The 21,218-nt window shown below is 37.9% G+C and overlaps 2 protein-coding genes across 2 annotated transcripts in view; both read right to left on the bottom strand.

The window, feature by feature from the left end:
• LOC130545993 (integrin alpha-2) overlaps positions 1–468 on the bottom strand; it is a 28,006-nt gene extending 27,538 nt beyond the window's left edge. Inside the window, exon 1 of the mRNA XM_057321004.1 lies at positions 270–468. Coding sequence (XP_057176987.1) covers positions 270–312 — 43 coding nt within the window. The 5' untranslated portion in view covers positions 313–468. The remainder of the gene's footprint in view (positions 1–269) is intronic.
• Positions 469–2,246: 1,778 nt separating this feature from the next.
• itga1 (integrin, alpha 1) overlaps positions 2,247–21,218 on the bottom strand; it is a 48,707-nt gene continuing 29,735 nt past the window's right edge. Inside the window, 20 exon segments of the mRNA XM_057321007.1 lie at positions 2,247–4,531; positions 4,643–4,756; positions 5,749–5,844; positions 5,937–6,047; positions 6,139–6,243; positions 6,330–6,443; positions 6,845–6,953; positions 7,176–7,265; positions 7,360–7,436; positions 7,514–7,594; positions 7,804–7,930; positions 8,790–8,866; positions 9,659–9,769; positions 11,322–11,458; positions 11,557–11,720; positions 13,263–13,393; positions 13,898–14,158; positions 14,915–15,058; positions 19,763–19,905; positions 20,481–20,625. Coding sequence (XP_057176990.1) covers positions 4,475–4,531; positions 4,643–4,756; positions 5,749–5,844; positions 5,937–6,047; positions 6,139–6,243; positions 6,330–6,443; positions 6,845–6,953; positions 7,176–7,265; positions 7,360–7,436; positions 7,514–7,594; positions 7,804–7,930; positions 8,790–8,866; positions 9,659–9,769; positions 11,322–11,458; positions 11,557–11,720; positions 13,263–13,393; positions 13,898–14,158; positions 14,915–15,058; positions 19,763–19,905; positions 20,481–20,625 — 2,394 coding nt within the window. The 3' untranslated portion in view covers positions 2,247–4,474.

The raw sequence follows: 21,218 nt of genomic DNA on the forward strand, positions 1-21,218 counted from the left end.
TTTCCATGTTATTTTATATCCATTTTGTAAATTATATCCATTTGACATTTTTACCGCATTTCAAAAATACTTTAAACATTTTGTAAAACAAAACAGTAAACTTTTGTTTCAAGTGTAGTCAGCTATAGTACATACTCAAGTACACATTTGTTGAAATTTTGAGAATGTCCATCCTTTATAGTAGTAACCAGATGTTTACACTACACTACACACTGCAAAATATAAACAATGATTTAACATTAGACAACATACATACAACAGGTACTCACTCTGAAAGAAAAGCAGTATCCAAACTTTATCCATTTGATCCATTGCTTATTAAGAAAGGACAGCAGATACTAATGTGTGCAGTCTCACAGTCTTATGGAAACAACCCGTAGTGGCTCAAGACTATCAGAGGATGTGGTCATATACCAGATCAGATTTGCTTGTGTTTAAACATATGTTATCTAAACAAATGACCGGAATGTGAAATTTACATCTGTCACCACTCAGATGGAAAATTTAAGTTAATATAGAATTGTATATGATTCTTTATTTTATTGAATCAGGAAGAGAAAAAGTTTCTTTTTGTCCACTCTGATTGGCCGGATATGAGTGTGGGCTGGAGTAAGGAAGGGGCGGGGTTAATTTGATTAGTAATGTCTTCAGTGTGAGTGTCTGCCGGAGACCATGACACACACACACACACACAAACAATGATTAACCCAATGATTAAGTGATATTACGCCCCAGACAGTTTACCTTACTAACATAGTTTTAAAGCAAACAGGAAATGTTTAAGAAATATTGCAGATCATTGTCTGTAACCCTACTGGCTGCTGAAACTGTACTAAGCCACAAGGTACATTTTCACCCATCAGGACCTAAACTAAACCTCAAGTTTCGTTAAAATGTATCTGATTTTATGTTTCAGTTGTTTTGAAAGTCATTATTATAAAGTTACTTGGCTGAATAAATTGTTTTATTATTATAGATCAATCAAATTATCAAATTATTATTACCACATTACTGTCAATTTTTTGGGCAATTTCATGCAAATGTTAAGATAAATGATCAAATAAAAGCTTTTCACAGTACTGATAGGTCACTTAGCACTTTTTTTGTTTGTTTTTAAAGCATGATTGTCCATAGTCCGGTAAGTGAATTGTCACATCCATACCGGAATTGTCACATCGATAACGGTCCATATTCCTCATAAATCGGTACATGAAATTTAAAATAAAATAGCTATTTTATGGTCTCCGGAGAGCCATCCCCTCTTCATTTGTTGGGTATTATCGCTTCTGGTTTGAGCATTTTAATTCACAGAAATTTGTCAAAGTATGTTGTCTCTCAATAATGTATCCATAATCCATAACGCATGTATATTTCCCTCTTTAAAATAGTAAATTGATATTTTTCTGATGTCTGGACTCAGGTGTTTAGTCAAATATAAACAGATGATTCAGTATTTTGGTAACAAATGCATTCTCTGAGAATTTTTATTTTAAGTTTTGACTGAAAATGTCACATCCATTACACTGGAATAGGCCTTTTGCTAAACATTCTATTATTCTATTGATGCTTCAGAAAGCATTTATTATTATTGATCATAAAAGATTGTTGTTGATGGTTACACTAATAGTGTGTTAGTGTATGTGGATGATATCATTTTAGTATAGACGGTTTCATCTGATGCACGCCCGAAGTTAACTTCCGGTCTGTGTTTGGTCATAATATTAAAATGTATTTTATATATATATATATATGGGTGTAATCGTTCCTGCTCGCTCCGATCTGCGCGGGCCTCGAACCGCCGTCGGTCGGGATGGGAGACGGGCGCTCTAACGAAGAGGCTGAAGTCCGCACTCTCTAGTGTTTGTGCTAGATCATCTCTGTTGGTCGGGGAGTGAGGTTTACAAACTGCACAGTTCTTCACTAGCTGGCCTCCGTTACATATACAGTATATATATATATATATACAGTATATCATTTGCCCTCATTGACTCTCCATATAGGAATAAAAATTACTATGGAACGTGAATGGGGCAAATTTTGAAGTGAACTACGCCTTTAATATTTTATTGTATATTAATGGTATTAAATTGAATTAAAACTACTCAACAGTTACAGATTCTTTGTGGAGGTCTACCGGAAGTGAAGTTTGGGCCACATGACGTTTGTTGTTGCCGCTGAAACCGGCTATACTGTATATTCCTACAGTATATAAAAGAAAACACACACAAACATCTCTCATTAACTTTTAAAATGAGAAAATAAGCATTTATTTTCTTCTGCGCATGTTTTTTGGACAATTTGTGCAATGCTTCTTAGCTTCGTGCTGAAGACTATGTACAAAATGACAAACCAGTGCATTACACAGAAACTTCACAGCAGAGTGACTGACATAGCCAACGTTTTTTATGTGCATTAAACATGAACGCTGACTGATCATATATACAATTGAATCTCATGGCTGGCAGGAACTATGTAAATCATAAAGAAAACATATAGTGTTAAAATGACAACAGTGGAACTTTGCCAAAAGTAATACTGTGACACTTGACAAAAATGAAGTACAAGGATGTACCGTGTGGATTAAGAAACAACTTCCCCTGAAACTCCTGAAGCACTTTTAATTATTTGAAACTTTGCTTATACATATGAATAGGGAATAAAAATAACTCGGTTTAACAGTTTAAAACATTGGCTTACTGCTTCAGTAATACATTTATTCATAATTTATCGAGACTTGAATGGGTGACAGAGAAATGCAGAATTTATACTCATAGACCCACTGCATTACATTAAGGCACTCATAGACGTATGAACACTACAATATCTTTCATTTAGTCATAGTTACCGGCAACATACTGCTAAATTTGTGATTCATGTTTCTATACTATTTCACATTAAGTTTCCCCTTAGGGACCATACATTAAAATAATGTCTTTATTTCATTTTTAAGGAATAACTGCCATCATTCACTCGCCCTCATGCCATTTCAAACATGTATGGTTTTCCTTGCAACATAAATATCACTGCTGTCCTGTCCTTCTGAAACCTTGTTTCTTCATATTTGTGATGTTTATTTTTGCCACAAATCATTATTATTAGTCACCCTTTATGTTTATCACTAGGTTTTGCAAATATCTAACCAATAAAAAGTATTAAAAAATGCTTGTCAACTTTGACAACACAGTCATCACTTAAGAAGTACAGCGTTTTTTCCATTTCCTGAAAAACAGCTAAATTGGACATGGAAGGTTTCTTTTATCAGCGATAATTTTATATTTATAATTTTTGTCAGGGACTGTCAGGTTTTAAAAAAAAAAGTCAATTTTTACATTGTATTACGTTTCAAGATTCTTAATAATATCTGCAATACTACTGCAATTAGAAGAAAAACATCTAAACACGTGAATTTTCATTTTTGGGCACTTTTACCCTTTGACATTTCTTGTTTATTCAAATAATTCGTTTTTGATATTTTCATATAGCAAGAACTAAACATGAAATGACTGTCCAATTTTACGATTCCAGACACTTATTTGATATCTGGAATACCTGAGAAATGTCTTCAACAAGCTACTGTGGGTGTGGCACAGATGATGGAATCGCTTTTATGAAGCAGTTCATTTATCATTATATTGCAAACATAACTTTATATACACTATAAGCTTTATATTTACAGTACAAATAGACCATTTGTCTTCCATTCGCGGTTGAAGACAAAAAGTGTGAAAAACATCAGTGCCAAAAACCTACTTTGTGAACTAAAAGGAAAGTGCCGATTTTTATAAGCCTATGACAAAACACAAATGAAAACAAATGCTTGAACTCAAAAACATCTCTGTACAGTGTCTAAAAAAAGCTCTAGAACTAAATTGAAACAGATCTCCATATGAAGGTATGTTTCTGATTTGGTGTGTAAAGTCAGGACAGGTTCTTGAGGTCTGCTGATGATGGATGTAAATGGGTTATATGTGGGGGGGTTTTTAGGCTGGTGGGATGTCAGTTTTTATTTATTCATTTATTTTTATTTATGCATTTGGCAGACGCGTTTATCCAAAGTGACTTACATTGCATTATAGATTTGCATCTGAGCATGTGCAATCCCTTCAATCGAACCCATGACCTTGGTGTTGCTAGCACCATGCTCTAACCACTGATCTACCTCATTTTTAGGTTGATGGACCTCCTGTGTTTTCCATTTGGAAGCTTGACGATTTGGCAACATGTCCACCAATCTCGTGGTGCGGGACTTCACATTTGGCTCATCGGCTGAATTTTGCAGTGAGGACATGAAGATAATTCAAGCAAAATGTTGGGTTCTCCTTGGTCAACTATAAGACGTAGGGATCTTTTGTGAACCCCGACGTACAGTGATCATCAGATTTCTGAAAGATGAATGTGATCTTGATGATGTTTGCTGGCTGTGTCGTATGAGTTGACCTGAGGAATGGCGTCTACAGATCTGTAGGCCTCAAATCTATTCCTTCATATCTTCTTTCATGTCTTCTACTGATTTTCTCTTGAAGAATCCCGCCTGCAGAAAAACCCGTTTATCATTCAAGATCACAGTGGATGGGCGAATGATTTAGTCTAACATGTGCATGTCAAAGGGGGAAGCTAACTTAACACAAATAACATTACTTACCTTCCATAAAGCGAAGATAACAAGAGCCAGTATTAAAAGTCCTAGAAGAATACTCAAGATAATAATCCACAGTGGGATTCCACTTCGTATGTCTTTGGTCACTTGAATCTTGACCTGTGAAGATAAACACTATCAATAGTCATGGTTTCAAAACAAAATGTAGCAACACTAGCAGTTAGTGTGGTTTATAGAGTTTTGCTGACTTCCTCTGTTTGATGGTAAATAAGGTTTAGCTGGTTAGTGTGGTCTAGTTAGCCCATACTGTGAGACGTCATGACTACCATACTTCTGAGTATGAAGACTTGGCCTTATAACACAACGGTGTAGTATGGTTAAATAATTCACACATATGAATTGCAATAACCAGTGGAGAATGACTACAGAATATTAAAATATATGAACTGTCCAATAACTTTGCTAAGCTTAAATTGCGCTAAAGTCACCTTTTTCGAGCGGCCATATTGAGAGTTGCATTGCTCCATATTTATTGTAATGGTAGTGGCGCATCTTCTTAATGTTTAATATCTTTTGTATTACTTTTTTTAACCTTTTTTTACTTCTGTTACCACTGTCCATACAGTATGTACTGTATGTAAAGCTGCAACAATGCAAAACTGTGAAAAGCGCTATGGGAATAAATTTGGATTTAATTTAAAGGCGGGGAAACTGATTTACGAATTACGCTTTAGACAACTGAGTCGGGCCGAGTACCAAAACAACCTTGTAGCCAATCAGCAGTAAGGTGCACAGTGCACAGGACGGACATTAGCCGAGCCGAGCGCTGACGAAAGCGAAAGATGGGGGTAGGGGTGTGTTTGTTTTGGTGATTTGAACATCAACAACGGCTAAGAGAAATCGGACATCCCGCCTTTAAATGCTGGTTAGGTAGGTTTTGAAGCATGGTAGCTGGCTTGTACTGGTCATGTGCTGGTTTAAGCTGGTCCTGAGCTGGTTTAGGACCAGCTTAAACCAGCTCAGGACTAGCTTAAACCAGCACATGACCAGCTTAAACCAGCACAAACCAGCTACCATGCTTCATTTACGCAAAAAGTCCAAATATTACACCCCCTGTATAATTCTAAAGCCAGAGCAGTTTTCATACATACCTCTCGAGTCACAATGTTCTCATTTAACACAAACAGCTCAGTGTTTTTACTCTGCAGCGAAGCATCAACTGCCATGTAGATGCTGGAAAATTCTCCCTAGATGTTTAAAAAAGATACATGCCATTAGCAATGTGTTTTAGTACATCATATGGAGATGTACATGTAAAAGACGAGCGAGATGGTCTTACTTTGATGAAGGTAGGTCTCCACACTCGAAATGTGGCGTTGATCTGGTTGAAGTCTGCAGGTGGGATGGAGCAGCTAAATGATTTGCAGGGGTTTCTTTCTTCTTTACAACTCTGAACGATGGAGAAAAAGATAAACTAGTATTTTGGCATTGATCTTTCATTATTACTGTTCTCATTCATATCCACAGGAGTGTTTACTCACCAAAAGATAAACGCTCAAGGTTTCTTTTTTAGAGGTCACTGTGTGAGGCTTGTCAGGATTGATGTTCAAAGGGTTAATCAACTTTTTGGCATCACACTTGATGTTCTGTAAACATAAAATGAGATAGTTGAGGCAGTGTTGAGTAAGGGTGAAGTCATCCATGCCGATAATGGATTTGAGGAAACACCTACATCTGTATAGGTGAGATCCGTGAAATACAGCAGCCAGTTTTCTACGGATGTGCGATACGGGAACGTTATTGTGAGCTGCAGTGGAGGAGTCAGCATTTCTGTGTCTCTCTCCATCTGTTGAGTAAAATCAGGGCGTGAAATCTAGATCTGCAAATACCCACAAAATCCAAATCAGCGCTGCATCCAAAATGTATTGATATTTTGAATTTTGGTGCTTTAGCTCCCGTTGCCTCATGGGCTGTAATAGCATCCATGCAATGCATACTGTGAAACCTTCTCGCCAGCTGTTTTTTGCATATTAACGTTTCGGTCATTTTGAAAGTATGGAAGAAGAGCTTTTTTCGGACACAGGGCAGATTCTTTTTTTCCAAGATGACTCCTAGTCATATCCAAATTTTCTATTATTTACCATTAAACAGACACGGTTCTCTTTTATACTTCCTCAATCTATTCTCTCTCTATTCTGCAACAATGGCTAGAGGACAAGGACCTGAAGGAGAGCTGGAGGATTTTACCGTGTAGCTGATTTTAACCTCATCTCCGATGACGCTCGTGTGGTTGAAAACACTGGGTATCGTCTCCTTCTCTTTTAATATAATGTAGTCCTCCTTCATATACTTGTTACTAGAGAAGACGTATAAAAAACATTTAGAAAAGTCAAAGCCAAGAGGTCACCACATGTGATTGATTGATTTATACTGTAGATGAATGACTGAATAATAGTAAATGTAAAAAAACACAATACTTTTTTTTAAAAATTGTTTTTGCAATTCTGTTTTAGTTCGAAACAGTCTGTTGTTAGGCTGGTATAAATATAAAGCAATGAATGTGGCTTTCGGCACTTACGCAGTGAATCGCAAGTTGGCTTCGTGCTTCACAGCAATGACGATGCTCACAAAGTTGTCTTTCAGTTCAGAATCTGGCTCTTCACTATCACTGTAAAAAATGAAAATGGACATTAAAACGTCACTATTCCGTTTCCTATTTAATCGTGTGTCAAAACAGAAAAATGGATGGACGTCATTCTTACGTGGTCGCAGTAACATTGATAACAATGTCCTTACGAATATTAGAAGGATTGGGCTCGAACTGGATTTTGAATGTTTCCTGTTGGATGAACGCAAACAGAATTAATGAAAAGCATTCATTTATAATGGTAGTTTAATAGCTGTGGCAAATCTTACCTTTTTATTAGTTTTGAGGAAAGGATATCCAACTGCACATACTATTCTGGTATTATTCGTCTTACAGTCCTTCTCCTTAGGCTGCAAAGAGTGTTAATGAAAGAAATAAAAATGAGACGGTAATGAAAATACAATTCCACAGGTAGACTCAAAATAAGCAAGACTCAGTGATTGTGATCATAAGAAATATTTAAATATTGTGATTTCTGCTCCATTTAAAACTGATACGTGCACAGATTTGAATGTAATATTTTAATAATATATTTTCTTGTTTGTAGAGTAAAACCCACCTCAACTTTGACATAGTTGATGTTCTCTGTGTGGCTCAGCGAGACCTTGGTGTTGTAAGCAATATCTCCGCTATTCTGGATCTCGACGTTGACATAGAACTTCTCCTGCTTGCTCTTTATGAGAAGACTACAGAAATAAATCAATAAGAGATGCTCAATTCAGTCGATGTACATCCAGTGTTCAAGTATTGTTTTCATTGCCTCCCAGACCAATTAGACTCGGAGGCTGACATGAATCATGCTTAAAGTTCATTTACTGTAGATGATCTTTTACAATCAATACATATTGTGCTTTGCTGCAGCTCTCAAATGACATCATTTGTTTTGTGTGTTGTGTAACCAGACACAGCACAGTTTTGTTTTGTTTGAATGAGCAAATATGTAAACAAGATTTTAGAGCTATGGTTGAAAGTAGGATTGGTCACAATATTCGTTCATCGTATAGAATTGAGGACCTCATAGATTCATCAAAACAGTGGCGTGGTCAACATATTTTTTTTGGGGGGGGGGCTTAAAATCTTAAAGTGGGGGTCCACTAAAATGTGTACTTTATAAAAATAGGTGCTACAAAAGTTTTTCACAGTGATGCCATAGAAGAATCTTTTTTGGTTTCCCAAAGAACCATTTACTCAATGGTTCTTATAAGCATCATTTCTTTCTTACCTTTTCATATAGTCTAAAAACATTCTTCATTCTATGAACCTTTCAGGCAAAAGTGGTTCTTCTATGGAATCGTGAATTTTAAATGAATGCATAATTGTTATATTTTAGCATGGTTATGTCCAACAAAAAACTGGTTCACTGTTTCAATTCAACACAAGAGGGCAGTAGAGAACTATAAATGTAATAAACAGACGAAAAATACACTATCAATCACTTTCCGTACAAAAAAAATCACAGCCAAGGTATTCTTTAATAAATGGGCTGCAATACACATGATCATATAAAGAATAAAATGATCCAACAATAAAAGCTATTAATAATACCTTGAGAAGTCAGCCGTGGCTTTGAGGTGTAGATTAGCAACACACTTGTCCTTGTTTCCACAGTCGACCAAAGTAATCTAAAATAAACAAAAACATAAAGAAAAAAAGATTTACATCAATGTACTTGAACAACCATAAAACATTACGTCATTATTAGAATCATCTGAAGCTTTTAAGAAATGTGTGCTGTTTTATGCAATTTCCCAGCAATGTTTAATTGCAACAAGCATTACGCCAAAGGTTTTTCACAGTTCTCTGTGTCAGGAATTGCTTTCTGGCTTCAGTGCTTTTACTACAGAGCAGACACAAGCGAAGAGATGTTCAGGGAGTTACATTGGCTGATGTCTCCAGGAAAACATACTCTTCCTTCAGATAATCTTATCTCATTCGTCTGCATGCTAAGCTCTCTGTTTGGGTATTAGTGTGTACGTGTAGAGAGAGAAAGAGATATAAACACTTCAAAAAAACATTGGGTTACATAACAAACATGCAGCTGTCCTCTGTGACTGCAACTGACTGTATGTTACAAAATGTTCTACCTATGTAAGAGTTTTTCCAAAATTGTTTTAGCCAACGCACCCTTTTGACCAAATTTGTTCACTTTAACTGCTCCCCAAAATTTTAAGTAATGTAAACCTCTAAAAATTAAAGTTGTAATTTAGTTTCGACTCCGAGCCACCCAGATCTGCTCATTCTTTTTAATGAGCATCTTTTTAATGAGCATTATAACTGTAGCAGCCGGTTTAGCGGTTTCTGGACTGGTAAACATTGTGCTCTATGCCCTAGAGACTGACACTTTATTAACTGTAAACCAGCACCTCTGCAATAAACACACTTATACAGCAGGAAAAGTGAGAAAGGCATCTTACAGTCTTGTTAATTGATGTTGGTAACTCCCCATCCAGGACTGGACCTTTATCCTCATCCGCTAACCCGAATTCCAGCGTGACCATAATGGGATCCCTGAAATCCAGTTTATCCTGTAGGGGAACAATAAAAAATGTTGCCAATTTTTTTTTTCAAGTTTCTTAAATGGTTCTAAATTGATTCGCTCACTAGCATCCTTAATGTGCAACTGGTAGTATGGCAGTGGTATTAAAAAATTAATACTAATTTTATTTATTTATTTATTTTATGTTCATTAATTGTATTAATTTAATTATTTTTTTAGTAATTTATATAGAATTTATTTATTTATAGTTATTTTAAAGTTTTGTATGAAAAGGTACTCTTAAATTTGAATCTAAACATTTCCAAGTACTCCGGGAATCTGTGTAGGTACACCTGGGCTACATATACCTGATTTGTGTTTTTCCTACGTATGTTTTATGTTGTCCCTGTACTGTATATCATCCTTCTTTTAGAGGTCAGAGGTCAGCTATGCACTGAAGTGGGATGTGATGCAGTCTCTCGACAGAGAGGGTCATTTTTACTGTTTTACACAGGCCTTTGATCAGAGAACTTCTGGCTTTTATTAAACTCGAGTCCTCTCAGATTTAGTCGCTTTGTTTTATGCTCTTTATCTACCGAGACATAAGCAAACAAGATACACAGTTCGTAATCAAAGGAATTGTTTTTATAAGTGGGTCTGTCTGCTTCACAAAGTACAACAATATGTCATTTTTATGTTCAGATGAGAGATTCTAAGTATTATAAAAAAAGTATTATAAAGTATTATGGGGTATTATAAATAAAGTATCATTAATTACTATAAAGTATTATATACGTGTAAAGTATCATAAATAACGTATTATAAAGTATGACAAATAAAGTATCATGAAGTATTATAAACAAAGTATCATTACGAAAGTATTATAACGTTTTATGAATAAAGTATTATGAAACATTATAAACAAAGTATCATGAAGTATTAAATATAAAGGATTATAAAGGATAATAAAGTTTTATAAATAAAGTATCATGCAGTATTATATTCAAAGTATCATGAAGTATTATAAACAAAGTATCTTGAAGTATTATAACGTTTTATAAATAAAGTATCTTGAAGTATTATAACAAAAGTATCATGGAATATTATAAACAAAGTATAGTTTAGTATTATACATAAAGTAATATAAAGTATTATAACGTTTTATAAATAAAGTATCATGAAGTATTATAAACAAAGTATTGTTTAGTATAAAAATAAAGTATTACAAAGTATTATAACGTTTTATAATCAAAGTATCATGAAGTGTTAGAAAGAAGGATCCATGATCCTTGATTATTGATCATGATTATTCTATTTTAAAATTAAGTTTTAATTTTAGCTTCCATTTAATAATTCTGAAATTGAAGTAGAAATATTTTGAGAATCTGTTACAAAATGAAAGAATAACATTGCATCAATAAAAATCATAATTTACGAGAATTCTTTTTTGTAAGTAATATTTTAAGAATTACTTTAACAGGTCAACTTTATTCTTGAAATCCCAAAACAAGACAGTGGCATCATAGCAAAAGGCAGGTACAGTAGGGCTGTTCGTACAGCTACTGCTTAATTCTTGTGAATGAGAAGACTGATTTACTTGCCGACGTGTAGAAGGTGTGTTCTCTGCAAAGTCTGTTATTAATAGACTCGTTTTTCTGCAACCTTCTGTCTTCTGTTTCATTGAAGCGTGCTCTGGAGATCACTCTCAGAGAGTCCAACATTAAACTGTACCTGATGACTGAATAAATAGAAAACACAAAATCTGTGAAATACATTATGAATGAAAAGAATGCGGTCAATAAAAATGTGTGTCACTCATGCACGCCCTTCATTTACCAGTTCCTGTTGTCGTATCTTTCTCAGACTTGATTCGGTACTGAAAGCACACTCTGGTCTTCACACATACTGTGGTCTTCCCGTGAACCTGACACGTCTGTTGCAGATTGATCTTGCTTGGGTCGAAGGTCATCTCTGCAAGAAGTTCCGCGACATCTCGAGACCTGGAATAGACACATAACATTTTCACAAGATGCTCATGTAAACTGAACGATGTTGGGAAAATAAATAGGCGTTTCGCTTTATTCTGTACAACAACAGCTGGTTCATAGATCATACACTGATTTCCATCCAAGTAAAACCCTTAAGTGTTAAACAATTTGGTCAATTAAATGCAAATGGAGAACTCCAAAAAGGTTGGGTGGTGTAGTGTGGAGTGTAAAGATGGCAGAGGTCACTAAATTTCATGGCTTTACTCTACATTTGCTTGACTCTAAGCTTCGGGGTTATGTTATGGACATTCAGGAATCAGGGAGTGACTGATCTCTGTTGGGTGATCTAAAATAAAAAACACTGCCAAGAGTTTATTTTGTGGTTGGAGAACCTCTCACACAATTTTAGAGCCAAAGTTTGAGAAGAAACAGGGTCGTAGCAGAGGGACATGACCCCTGATGGACAAGTTAAGGCAGTGTGGGATATTTAGGCTTTGGTTCAAATTTTAAACTGCTGGTGGGAACGGGGAAACTAGACATCCAGAGGGTAGTGTTCAAGTTACATACAGACCCAGTGGCGTGACTTTGTTTTGAAAAGTGGTGGGGACAAAGACGACAAAAACAATACTTTAATAAATTGTTTCTGTAATAACTTTTCGACTCCAGCTCTCACAGTATGTGGTTCCCAAACTGTCATGTGGGGAAGGTCACTTGGCTGTTGTGGTTCATTACACTTAAAAACTGTTTATTTCGATCACCAAAAATGTCACTTTTATGCTTGGACACTGGATGCACAAGCAAGTGCCACAAGCGCGGATGATGCATGCATTTCATACTGGCCGCGTTTCTGGAGTCGCGGCTCTCTGTGTTCCGCAAATATAACTTACGAGTGCAAGGAACGGGAGATGGTAAGAAAGCTCGTTTCCTGCATTTTCCACAAGTTTTATATGTTAATGGTCCTAAAAAATTGCTTCCGCAACCGCAAGCATTACTTAATTTCTTCCAAAAAGTGCTGGGGACATGTCCCACCTGTCCCACCAGCAAATTACGCCTATGTATAGTACAGACCCAATTTTTAGCACCAGTCATGATAAATAATATAATGCAATGCAATATAGTAAAATATAATATAACAAAATCATCTGTTATAATGTATAATATAGCATAGTATGTGTCATATAATAAAATCTAGCTATGGCTTTGTTAAAGTCCCCATGAAATCAAAATACATTTTTTGGCTTTAAGTATAAATATGTTATCCTTAAGAATATCTTTAAACTAGTGTGTTCCAAACCTTGGCCAAATTCACATTTAGAAGATACAAGCTTTCGAAAAAAAAATAGTCTCTCACTTCCACCAAAACAGATCAACAATTCTTATGACATCATTCTCTACTAAGCTTTTCATCAAATTTTTATGTCCCACCCTAATTTCTTTTTTGAATGTCAATGCAATGAACAAAGCTGCACTTTTCAAGGCAACTCTGTGGGGTTTCGTGACCGTGAAAAGGACATACTGTGCCTTTAAGCAAACTGAAAAAAAAGTTACACTTACCAATAAAGTGCTGCTCCTCCTATTCCACCGATGGTAACATCTATAATACCGTCATCATTTAAATCCATGATGCCGTGAATTGACTGACCAAAGAACTTCATTTTTTCCCCATCCCCTCCAGCAGCAATGCGCTAAACACACATAAAGAGACGATATAAAGTCTTTAGGGTGATATGATTTTCGTATGAATCTGTCTCTCGGTTTTGGACAGTATTTAATACCGTTTACCGTGAAAAAATAAAAACATTTTTAGCATAATTGTTTTCATTTCTCTGAAATCACAGTAGCTTATACAATAGAATACATACATAATCAGCGGCTATACTGCTAATATTTAATAAATCATAATTTATTTGTGAAATAATTTAAATATTGATTAAGTTTCTTAAATGCTCAAGAGACTTTTACCGTGCTAATACCATGATAAATCCCACAATTACCGTAATTTGACAATTTAAAACCAGCACATGTGTACTTGGTTTCTACTTCTGCTGCACAGCACTGGCTAGTTCCGCAAACATCAAAAACTTATTGGACAGAAATACTGCCCCTAAACATTAAAGTTGAGTCTGGTTAGGACACATTCGGAGTAATGGGTATTGGTTAGGAGTTTAGATTCATATCTCATGCTTTACCTGTACGTATTTCTTCTTTATGGACTGCTGTGAACCATGGTAAATATACACCGCCCCTCTGTGGTCATTCTCCAGTGGTGATCCAATCACTATGTCATTGAAGCCGTCCAGGTTGAGGTCGGGTACAGCAGCAATCGCGGTGCCGAATCGTGCACCTCACGGCTCATTTTTACTCTCGCTTTTACAGTTACTGCGCGAGTGAGCCATACAGCACGTCTGATTGACTGGCTTCAAGGTCATCTCATGTTCAAACAGCCCATCCTATGAAGATAACAAGAAGATAGATGACTTGAATGCTCAGAATAGTGCAGATCTTCTTGTGGGCCCTTGGCTTAGTGGTTAAAGATTAGAGCTGGAAACCTCAGCGTTTTAGGTTTGAACTCTGCTCTATTACCCAACTACTGGCATTGTGTCTACACAACAAAGCATGAACAACTGTAAAGTATGTTCAAGTATTGTGTGAACTTTGTGTTTGCCCATTTTTCAATTTTAAGTTTTGTTCTTGTGGAAAAACAATAGTTTGACTGGTTCAATACAAAAACTGTCAAGAACAATAGACTGCAGGAGGAATATCAATATCATACTGCCTTTCACTATAAAATGCATTACAAAAAGAAGAAGAAAAAAAACGGAGAAATGGGCAAACTACCAAAACCAAAGAAATTGCTCCATTTAATCCGCTTTTTGGACGCTCCCGGGAGCAGGTGTTCTGCAGAGGCTGGTATTTTGCAGGAGATGTTACAGTTTCATTAGATTTCCATTCCCACAATGCCAAGCAACCGCCCTCGCTCTCATTCCAACCCATTCCCTGTTCTGGGACCACTTATCTCAGACTGAACACATACACAACACACAATCCCAAGCGCTACACACACTCAGTGCCACAAGACAGATACAGATTTACAGCTCCCAGAGATAAATGGCAGTACCGCTCTCCTCCACATATGTTTTCAGTATGTGGAATGGGGCATATCACACGCTTGTGTGGATGGATGAAAGACACCCACACATACACACCTCATTGAGTTTGTAGACATAGACTTGACCTTGTTCATCTCTCTCTGGGCCCATGTACATCGGAGCTCCTACCAGAAGAATGTCTGTGTAATTGTCACGGTCGATGTCATGCGTCTGGAGAACACTGCCGAAATATGAACCGATCTGAGAACAAGATACATTTTATATTACCACTGAGAATGAGACACAGGCATGTATAAATTTCGTATCATTGTGTTATTGCGTTAACTTATTTACTTATTTTTATTGTTTCAAAAACATTTACACAGCAGGAGGGTCATTATAACAAAACTTCCCACATTTTTTTGAAGCTGAATTGTTAGAGCCATGAAGATATTTTGAATCGTGACACTATTATAATGACTTTTAAAATAAAAATGTAATGATGTTTTTCACACTTTTACGCCTCAAGTCTTAACTCTGGCTCCCCCCGTATTGCAGTGGGAGCGAGGCTTAAGCTCAATCAAAATATTATCACAACAACATAGTTATTAATTTAATTGCAAAAAGACTTGCTGTGTGTGTACACTGACTGTGTATGTTCTGTAACACATTATGGTGTAATCTGTAAAAAAAAATACACGGTAGATTGCAAATACATTATACTTATTATAATCTTATGTTAGAAAAAGATTACTAAATTTTGTAATAGCCCACATTAAAAATACTGTAAAATACCATAGTAACATTTTACCATAGTCAAACATAGTAAATTGTAGTATACTGTAGTATTATAAAATATAATACTAGATGAGGTAAAAGTTTGTGAACAAACTGAGAAAGCCTGATTTTAAAGTTTGAAGTAAATTTAAGCCAGAAGGTTTGAAGTTTTAAAAGATAGATAGATAAACAGACAGACAGACAGAAAGACAGACAGATAGATTAAAATAGTTTGAAAGGGTTTAGGTTAAACATTTTTTATTATGATGAAAACAAAAATTATGTTAACCGAGTCTGTGAAAGCCAGGCTTAAGTCTAAAGAAAACCGGTTTTAGTATTTGTTGTTAGCATAAATTAACATGATGTTAACACAATTAACATGTTGCTAACATGACGCTAACGCAATTAGCATGTTTGCTAGCATGACGCTAACGCAATAAGCATGTTTCTCTTATGATGCTAACGCGATTAACATGTTGCTAACATGATGCGAACGCGAATAGCATGTTGCTAGCATGATGCTAAAGCGATTAGCATGTTTGCTAGCATGATTGGAATTTGTTGCTAGCATGATGTTAACACGATTATCATGTTTGCTAGCATGATTAGCATGTTGCTAACATGCTGCTAGCAAGATACTCCACGCCACGAGTGAAACGAACCAACCCCCATCGCGATTAATCTCATCCAGAATAAAAGTTTGTGTTTACATAATATAAGTCTGGGTACTGTGCATATTCATTTCGTATTTGTAAACACAAACACATACACGCATATGTCATGGCTCTGCTTCATTTAGTCATGCTTTTCTTGGTCCTGTAGCAGAGCCATGACAAAGTCTTTGGTTATGTGTGGAGAGAGTCTTTTTGACCCTTTCGGTCTTCGATACTCTCTCCGGTCTTTGTCTGTTTTCCCGCCCTTTTGTATCCCTCGTTATTGCTTGTTGATTAGTTCATGTCTCACACCTGTTCCCTCTTGATTTCCTCCCCTTTATATAGTCCTCATGTTTCATTGTCCTGTGCTCTGTCATTGTATCTGTACGCTGGTGTTCTTGTTCCTGTCGGTCCCAGTGTGCTGTTTAATATTCTGAGTCTAGTCTAGTAAGTCTTTTAGTGTTTTGTTATAGTTTGTCAAGTGTTTCTCAGTTTAGTCCAGTTTTAGTCAGTCTATGTTCTGTTTGAGTTTTTCCTGTTTTCTTGATTTACCCCATCGTGGGTTTTTGTTTTGTCTATTTGTTAATAAATATATTCTTTGTTAACCCCTTCACTGCTGCCTGCATTTGGGTTCTCTTCTGCCAAACCGTGACAGAATGACCGAGCCCTTTCAGAACCCAGCGGGCAGCAAAATGGACAGCACGGCGTCGTCCTCGCGGGCCGCCCAAGCCCGCTTGCTGCTGGGGTTCCGTCAGGGGAGTTACGGGAACCGGGAGTTCGCCGGGGCATTCTCGACGGTGGCGAGGTCGTCTGAGTTTGGCGTCGGAGAAGAGGCTGCTGGGTCCCCTGGGTTCGCGGCAATGGTCAGGTTCGTGGCCAACCGGGACGATCCCGGGGGTGGGGTTCCACTGGGACTTCCACCTCGCGGTGATCACTCCGGAGGGCCTCGACCTGCTGCCGCTGCCCGGGGGGACTCGGTACCCTCCGGCTTGAGCTCCACGGTCCCCGTTCACTCTGGGGCGCCGGTAGCGAGCGGGGGGGAGGGATCCGGGGTGACGTCGGCGATCTCCTCCGCTGCGGAACTCCCTCCGGTCCCCACGGATTCGCCAAGGTCGGCTATGGATCCGGTGGTGCGGAGAAGGAGGGAGAGGCGCAGCGGAGGAGCGTCCACGCCGGTGCAGCCGGCGGGTCCAGTCCGGTGATCCAGCCGGCGTCCAGTCCGGTGATCCAGCCGGCCTTCCAGCCGGCGTCCAGGCCCCTGTCCAGCCGGCCTTCCAGCCGGCTCAGCCCTGTCCAGCCGGCCTTCCAGCCGGCCAGCCCGCCAGCCGGCCCCTGGGAAACTCCCAGGGCCAAGACTGTCCCCCCCAGGACTCCCCCTAAGTCCCCCAGGACTCCGCGCCCTCGAGCGCAGCCGGGGACGGGGACTTCTCCCCACCTCCCTTTTGGACTGCCCCCTATGGGTCCTTGTTTGGCACCACCCCCCCTCCCATGTTTGTTGTTTTTGTTGGCTCACCCTAGTCCTGTTGTTGTTTTGTCTTGTCTGCCACTGATTTTGTTTTCCATGTTTTGTCTTGTCATGTCACTGTCTCAGTCTGCCCTGTCTCGTCCGTCTACCCCTTGGTGAGCACCTGGAGGTGCTCATTAAAGGGGGGGCTTCTGTCATGGCTCTGCTTCATTTAGTCATGCTTTTCTTGGTCCTGTAGCAGAGCCATGACAAAGTCTTTGGTTATGTGTGGAGAGAGTCTTTTTGACCCTTTCGGTCTTCGATACTCTCTCCGGTCTTTGTCTGTTTTCCCGCCCTTTTGTATCCCTCGTTATTGCTTGTTGATTAGTTCATGTCTCACACCTGTTCCCTCTTGATTTCCTCCCCTTTATATAGTCCTCATGTTTCATTGTCCTGTGCTCTGTCATTGTATCTGTACGTGTGTATGCTGGTGTTCTTGTTCCTGTCGGTCCCAGTGTGCTGTTTAATATTCTGAGTCTAGTCTAGTAAGTCTTTTAGTGTTTTGTTATAGTTTGTCAAGTGTTTCTCAGTTTAGTCCAGTTTTAGTCAGTCTATGTTCTGTTTGAGTTTTTCCTGTTTTCTTGATTTACCCCATCGTGGGTTTTTGTTTTGTCTATTTGTTAATAAATATATTCTTTGTTAACCCCTTCACTGCTGCCTGCATTTGGGTTCTCTTCTGCCAAACCGTGACACGCATATATATAAAAATGTATATATCATTTAAATTATTGGTAAATATAAATAAATACATTTAAATATTTTCTAAATATGTATGTATTTATAAATACAACATTAATATGCACAGTACACAGACATATATTATGTAAACACAAACTTTTATTCTGGATACGATTAATCATGATTAATCGTTTGACAGCCCTAATTTTAGTAACGATTTTTCTAATATTTATTTTTATAACATTTTACAGAAAATCAGGCACTTAAAGGAACAATACGGGGTTTTTAGGAGGACAGAAATGCAATATAATATACAAAACTATTTCTTCAGAGAACTTTACATAATAAACCGTTATGTTTCTAATACCTTAGAATAAGCTGTTTATATCTACATACAGAGCGGGCCTACACACATTGAATTCGCCGCCATGTTTTGTACAACAGCCCTAAACAGACAAACAACTCTACAACGCGCGTTTCCCCTCCATCTCCCATGCGGTATAGTGGTGAAACGGATCGCTGATGATCCGTGATCCATACGGATCATACTCTATGGTTCGGAACGCATGTGACCCGCGGATTAAATGTAAGTTTATTCATCATTGAGTAAGAGAGTAAAACGCGCGCTCTCTCTACAGTTTTAGTGCCAACGCTCTCTCGCTCTCGCTCTCTCCAGTATCTGGACGAGTACAATATTAAAGCGGTTCCAGATAAACAATGATGCTCAAAACTGCTCCCTTACACAGCTAATATTACAACAACAACAACATATCTTGGTTCTAACAAACAGGAAAAATCAATAATACTCACATACTTAACCGAATCAAAGCAACCCGAGTTTTAGACGATCTTTCGCTCCAACGTCTCTCTACTGGAAAGTACCTCCATAGATATCTAATAGAGTATCTCCACTAAAAACCTTAGTACCGTGGGTCCTAACGCGTCTCTGCTGGAAAGTCTTTATAATATTAACGCAGCTCCAAGCTCCTGCCTGACTTTTATCCTTCTTTATAAACTTAAAATCCACAAACCTTTTATTTTATGTAATAAATTAGACATCGCTCTTTCTACAGTCTTTCTAATGCCCGCAAAATCTCTTCCCTGCTTCAACATGAGAACGACATCTTTTTGTACTTTGGTGGCCACCGTCGTGTTTGGACTGAGCGATTCATTGCAAATCTATAATACAACGCTAGTGGCCGCTGTTAATCAAGAACTGCGCCTTTAAAACGTTTTGCATGTTTTTGTGATTGTCATGAAAAGAAATGACAGTTTACCTATTTATTTCTGGGTGAAACACTAGCTTTCCCCAAAAGCTTCGGAATGCAATGATAATGATAAGAACTCAGATACCTGCTCTCCTTTCAGCGTCTGTGTAGTAGTGACATTTTCCCCATCAAAGCGGTACACTATGACACGACCGCTGTGGTTAAAACGTGGCGCTCCTGTGATGTACAGCACTCCGTTTGGTGTGTATGCTGACTGCACGTCGTAACCTGCAACCAAAACCACAGCTTACCCTTCACCACCACCACACCCAACAACACCTCCACTACCAGAGACACAGAATAAACCAACATGACTTATTGTTATTCTTATTACTAGAATAAGCATTTGGGAAACGCTTCAAGCATTGCTTCTGCGCAGCTTATTCTCTAAACACGTTGACCAGATAAAGTCATTTCGAGTTCTGCAGGCATTGTTTCAGTCTGAAGCGACATCCTTAAAAGGGGATATGAGGAGAGCGGGTGAGTGTTTATGAGATGGTAGCAGTCCTTAACAATGTGTTTAGACTGCTGAGACACAGTCCTTGTTTATTAACTGCCTCTTCTTTCTTCTGCCATTGCTGTGAAAGATATAAAATTCTTGATATGCTTACAAAAACTTTGTGCTACCAAAGAAGATTTTTCAGCTACTGTGTGCAAGAAGTTCAGAAATACGCTAATTTACAAAAAATTAAGTGTGCACGAGATCACGAGGCCACGGCCAGGGATCGGACATTTGCTCCTTTACAGAGAGCTCATTTGGGTGACGCAGGTTTGAATCCGACTTGAAATATTTCAGTTCTTACCTACGTATTCCGCTATGCCTTCACGTCTTTTTACAGAAGGATGATGGAAGGCGTTTTTTTGGGGAACAACAAACTCCTTGCCAACTTGCATCACTACGGTGCCATTCCAGTCAAAAGCCCCCACAGCTCCCAGCATTACACCTGCCTGAGAAAGACATCCATCAAAACAAACCCATGCGTGAACCATTTTCTCTCATGTAGATGATGGTACACGTGGGCATGAAGTTAAAATAAGAAGTAATTCTTGGCGAGTCAACCATCCATATTTACAGCACACCACATAGTAGTTGTTTAGTATATCCTGAACAGCATAGTTCCCCCAAATAAAAATGATGTCTTTATTTGATAAAAGTTGTATCATATGGTATCATGTACCATAAAAAAAGACATGCAGAAATGTAAGAACCGCTAAACTTACCATTAATGTATTTGTATGGAAAATGTTCTAACTGTATGTTATAAATAACTCATCTTGTGCCGCACAAAAGAGAGTCATACAGGTTTGGAACAACATGAGGGTAGGTAAATAAGGACAGATGAATTAACTTTATGCAACTCAACTAACAGTGACATCTCTCTAAACATCCGTCACTGATGTGTAACTTCCACATCTTTGCTTGTTTCCCCTGAGGTCTGCATGAGGTGCATGAACTGCAGAAATGCTCACACAATACCACATCTGATTTATATCACCGCATCTTCATGAAGACATATGGTTGAAGTATATGCTTAATGATG

The sequence above is a fragment of the Triplophysa rosa genome, linkage group LG22 (genome assembly GCF_024868665.1).
Source record: "Triplophysa rosa linkage group LG22, Trosa_1v2, whole genome shotgun sequence".
Classification (NCBI taxonomy): Eukaryota; Metazoa; Chordata; class Actinopteri; order Cypriniformes; family Nemacheilidae; genus Triplophysa; species Triplophysa rosa.